This window comes from Phacochoerus africanus, chromosome 1, assembly GCF_016906955.1.
Source record: "Phacochoerus africanus isolate WHEZ1 chromosome 1, ROS_Pafr_v1, whole genome shotgun sequence".
Classification (NCBI taxonomy): Eukaryota; Metazoa; Chordata; class Mammalia; order Artiodactyla; family Suidae; genus Phacochoerus; species Phacochoerus africanus.
Genome location: NC_062544.1, coordinates 60,156,707 through 60,161,622, shown reverse-complemented (window position 1 = coordinate 60,161,622; position 4,916 = coordinate 60,156,707). Strand labels below are relative to the sequence as shown.

The 4,916-nt window shown below is 45.7% G+C and overlaps 1 protein-coding gene across 1 annotated transcript in view; it reads left to right on the top strand.

Annotated features, from left to right (window-relative positions):
• The first annotated feature begins 4,391 nt into the window (after positions 1–4,391).
• LOC125138173 (relaxin-3 receptor 1-like) overlaps positions 4,392–4,916 on the top strand; it is a 31,428-nt gene continuing 30,903 nt past the window's right edge. Inside the window, 1 exon segment of the mRNA XM_047799455.1 lies at positions 4,392–4,464. Coding sequence (XP_047655411.1) covers positions 4,392–4,464 — 73 coding nt within the window.

The window sequence follows — 4,916 nt, the reverse complement described above, 5'->3', positions numbered from 1 at the left end:
AATTCACAGAGAAGAAAGTCTGTGTGGTGAGTCCACGTGGGAGTTGCTGTGTGGCACAGAGAGAGGTCCAAGTGTGAACCAGGCCAAACTATGAATCCTGGAGTGCCAAGATCAGGACTTTTACTCTAGTTTATGGGCACAAGAGCCCCTGAAGATGCTTGGGAAGCTCTGGCTGGTATTTTATAAAGCAAATTTTAGTTCTAATTCACAATGACAGGGATCCCATAGATTTATACACTGATATAACTTTGGAAAACTATTCATACAGTAATCTATTTTGTACACAAGGATTTCAACTAGAAAGGCCCTAAAAATAACATGCTTAATTTTCTTTTTTAAATTTTTTTTTCCTTTTTAGGGCTGCACCTGCAGCATATGGAGGTTCCCAGGCTAGGGGTTGAATCGGAGCTGTTGCTGCCAGCCTGCACCACAGCCACAGGAACACCAGATCTAAGCCATGTCTGGGACCCACACCACACCTCACAGCAATGCTGGATCCTTAACCTACTGTGCAAGGCCAGTGATCGAACCCACAACCTCATGGTTCCTAGTCAGATTCATTAACCACTGCACCACGACGGGAACTCCTAATTGCCATGAAATTCTACAAGCACTCAAACTAGACTAGTAGAAGGGCCCCTAGAAAAGATTGTTTGAGGGGAAAAAAAAGTTAAAATTGGAGTTCCCTGGTGGCCTAGCAGTGAAGGATCTAGTGGCATTGTCACTACTGTGGCATGGGTTCTATCCCTGGCCCCAGGAACTTCCATGTACCACGGGCATGATTGAAAAAAAAAAGTTAAAATTGACCTAAAAGTAAAATGCTAATGACTTGTGGGAAAATGTTTTCCTCTCACAAGAATGAAAGTAGTAATTAATAGTTCCCCGGCTCTTGAAAGCACAAAGAGATTGAGATGGAAAATTTATGAGATCCTTTTGGTCTAATGCTCCCTGATTCTAGGTATTTGAAATTGTCTCCCTGGAATTTTCTGAATTTGTACACTCTAAGGGAAAAGAAGGGTTTTGTTATGGACCTGTAAGCTTTAAGCCACCGTGATTTGGTTACCATAAATCTTAAAATAATGAACTTTATGGTTGTATGGTTATAGAGCTCATGAATATGTTTATATTAGGTTCCCTTTTCCTGATTGTGCTATATTTTTAAGAGACTTTCTTTCTTTCTTTCTTTCTTCCTTTCTTTTTTTGGTCTTTTTGCCTTTTTCTAGGGCTGCTTCCCATAGCATATGGAGGTTCCCAGGCTAGCGGTCTAATCAGAGGTGTAGCTGCCCGCCTACACCACAGCCACAGCAATGCAGGATCCTTAATCCACTGAGCGAGGCCAGGGATCAAACCTGCAACCTCATGGTTCCTAGTCAGATTCATTAACCACTGTGCCACGATGGGAACTCCGGAAGAGATTTTCTTGATCACAAAGCAGCTTTCCTGCTGTGCTATGTCTAGGCACAGGCTACCTGCCAGGCTAGGGGTCTTCACACACATTCACACTCCTGCCCCACAAGAAGCACATTTCAGTGACTGAACGATGCCCCTGAGAATGGAAACACAAATTATTCCCCATCGCTTCTCCCCCTCCCACCTGGGCCATACCCCTGCTATCCCCTGGGCCTGTCCAAAGCCTGGAGCTCTGCAAGGGGAACCACCTATTCTCCCCTCAATGCTGGAGAAGCTCCCAGATTTCCACCCCAAATGGGGAAACTGCATATGCTTTGCAGGCCAGAGTTTTCACTTAATTCAGTGTGTCACAAGCTTAGAGATTTCCATACACATCAGCAAGCACAAAATGAATCTATGTGATGCCCTAGAGGTGAAGTACATCCATTTGGACTTACACAAAACCAGTCCCCGAAATCCTCTTGTCTAATGTGTCCTCAGTTCTATGAAACTTAGCTAAGCGGGAATTAACATGATCCAGACCCCAGGGGGAAAGCTGGTGCCTGGGAAGGAAAGCTGCTGTTCTCAGAAAAGAAACTCATGGGACTTGGAGAACACACTTGTGGGTGCCGAGGGGGAGGGATGGACCTGGATTCTGGGGTTAATAGATGCAAACTATTGCCTCTGGCATGGATAAAGCAATGAGATCCTGCTGTATAGCCCTGGGAACTATATCTAGTCACTGATGATGGAGCATGATGGAGGATAATGTGAGAAAAAGAATGTATACATGTGTGACTGGGTCACTTTGCTGTACGGTAGAAAACTGACAGAACACTGTAAAGCAGCTATAATGGGAAAAATAAAAATAATTTTTAAAAAATTTTAAGTGTAAAAAAAAAAGAAAGAAAGCTGCTGTTCTCAACAAGCAACAGTGCTCTGGTAGCATACCACCTGGTCCATCTGAGCTAAGGTCTTTTCCCACGTTCATTTCATCACGGAGTGTATTAACCATCCCTCCCATTTTTGTGTCTTCTATAAGCCCAAGAAGCACATCTATGAAACTCCACCAGGGTTCTTACCCCAGCAGAACACGGGCCCACTGTTAATCAACACTCTCAGCTGCGACTATGTTTCATCCAAGATTTCACCACCTTATTTACAAGATTTCCTTTTAATTTCCAAAGAGTCTTGCTCAGGAGCCCCCTGATTCCAAAGGACAAAGTAATCACGGAGGAAAATGATACCCAGAATTCACTATGGAAAAGGCTGCTTGATGCGGTCCTTTCTAAGGGAATCATTTTTCCTGATCTCCATATATTTACCAAGAATCTAGCATGTGAAAGAACAAAACATACACATGGAAATATAGACACATAAAATCCAAGATTCAGACTAGAGCCCTTCGAAGACTCTTAGGAGGAGGAGACTTACTTACAAGAGTAAAGTGAGGAAAACACGGAGTTGATGCACAAGCCCCAACACCCAACCTCGACCCCTCTTTGGTAGATGAGGAACTCTGTAGAGTTGTGTGCACTGTAGGGGTCCCCATGGTACACAATCTGAAAGAGAGATTTGGGGCCATGGAGTTACAAGTGCAGGGTTGTGAGGACCCCCTTCTCACACGTTCTGCTTCTCCACCCCTTCCTGAGGCACAGACCTCATCCTCCCATGATGGTGTCACCCCTTTCATCCTTTCACACCTCCATTCAAGGACCCTCCCAAGAGCCCCATGCTCATTGCATCAAGTTTAAACACATCCCCCTGAATTTTGGCACCCCTCCTACTTAACATCTGGCCCCACTCAGCTTAGGCAACCCTGCTACCCATACTCTGATTCAGCTCACTCCTCTCCACATATGTCATTCCACCTTCTCTCCACTCCTCCCTCTCCAACTCCTACATACCCTTCAAGGCCTGACTCACACTGCAACCCCTTTGTTAAGCCTGCAGTTATCACTATAGTTCACACTGATGTTTCCCCATTTGTTGACCTTGACCAAGTACTGGTCCCATGATGTGCTCTAGTTGTGTTGAGTGCAGTAACTTCCCTCTAGAACCTGTTGTAAGTCACTCCCTGAAGGCACCCTTTTCTTTTTTTTTTTTCTCTTTGTCTTTTCTAGGGCTGCATCTGCGGCATATGGAGGTTCTCAGGCTAGGGGTCTAATTGGAGCTGTCGCTGCTGGCCTATGCCAGAGTCACAGCAACGCGGGATCCAGGGATCCAAGCCGCATCTGCAACCTACACCACAGCTCACGGGAATGCTGGACCCTTAACCCACTGAATGAGGCCAGGGATCAAACCTGCAACCTCATGGTTCCTAGTCAGGTCATTAACCACTATGCCATGATGGGAAACTCCAAGGCACTCTTTTCTATACTCCCATCACATCCATCCCAGAGGGCAGCCCAGAAGAAACTCCACAGGTGCTGATGGAGAGACTGACATGTGAGATGTTGAGCTTGTGCACAGACGTGTCTGTTACCTGGCCCATGAAGTCTGTGAAGAAGAGCATGTTGGACAGGAAGGCGGTCCATCCAATGAGGTGACTGATGCAAAGGCAGCGGTAGTGGGCAGGCATGCTCATCAGTGCCCTCAGCAGTGACTTTATGGTCATTGTCCTCTGAGTCTGAAATAAAACACCAAAAAGGTATGACATTGAGTGTACACACCCAGCCAGCCATGGGAACCCGCACATAGCCAGACTGTGTATCTGTCAGTTGACTATCACACAGGGTCACACTTTCTGGGCATGGACCCAGGTTTCCATGGAGGGGTCTCATAGGAGATGTTCTGTTCAGTATGTGTGGATACGTAGCATTTTCAGACCCAGAATGGAGTTTTGGGAACAAAAGGTCAAAGGGACTGGAAATGGAGCTTGCTCTGGGCCAAGATGTAAGAACCACTGCATCGGGACAAAGCTCATTGACCTAAGCCAGCCCTTAGATGATTCTAATTCTTAGATTTCTTGACGCTTAAAACCTAGTAGGCTGAATTACAAGATGGCCTCTATGATCTCCCTCTTCATGACCATGTCCTATTACCTGGCAAAGGAATTTTACACATATAGCCAAGGTTACTAACCAGTTGACTTTGAGTTAATTAAAAGGGAGATTATCTGGGAGACCATAATCAAATCACACAAGCCCTTTAAAAAGCATAGGGTTTTCTCCACCTGGGAGCAGAAGGGGAACCCAGAAAGTCTCAAAGCACAAGAACTGCTGGCCACATGGAAAGGATCTGAGTGTGGCCTCTAGGAAATGAGAATAACCCCTGGCCATCATCACTAGCAGGACAACAAGGACCTCAGTCCTACAACTCCAAGGAGCTGGATTCTATCTGCATGATCTCAGAAGCTGAACCTTCCCCATTTGAACCTCAGATGAGAGTGCAGCTCCACCAACGCCTTGATTTCAGCCTCGGGAGACCCTGGGAAGAGAACCCACTGAGCCTACCCAGACTTCTGACCTACAAAACTGTTAGGTAATAAATGGTTGTGGTTTTAAAGCTACTAAATCTATGAGAGC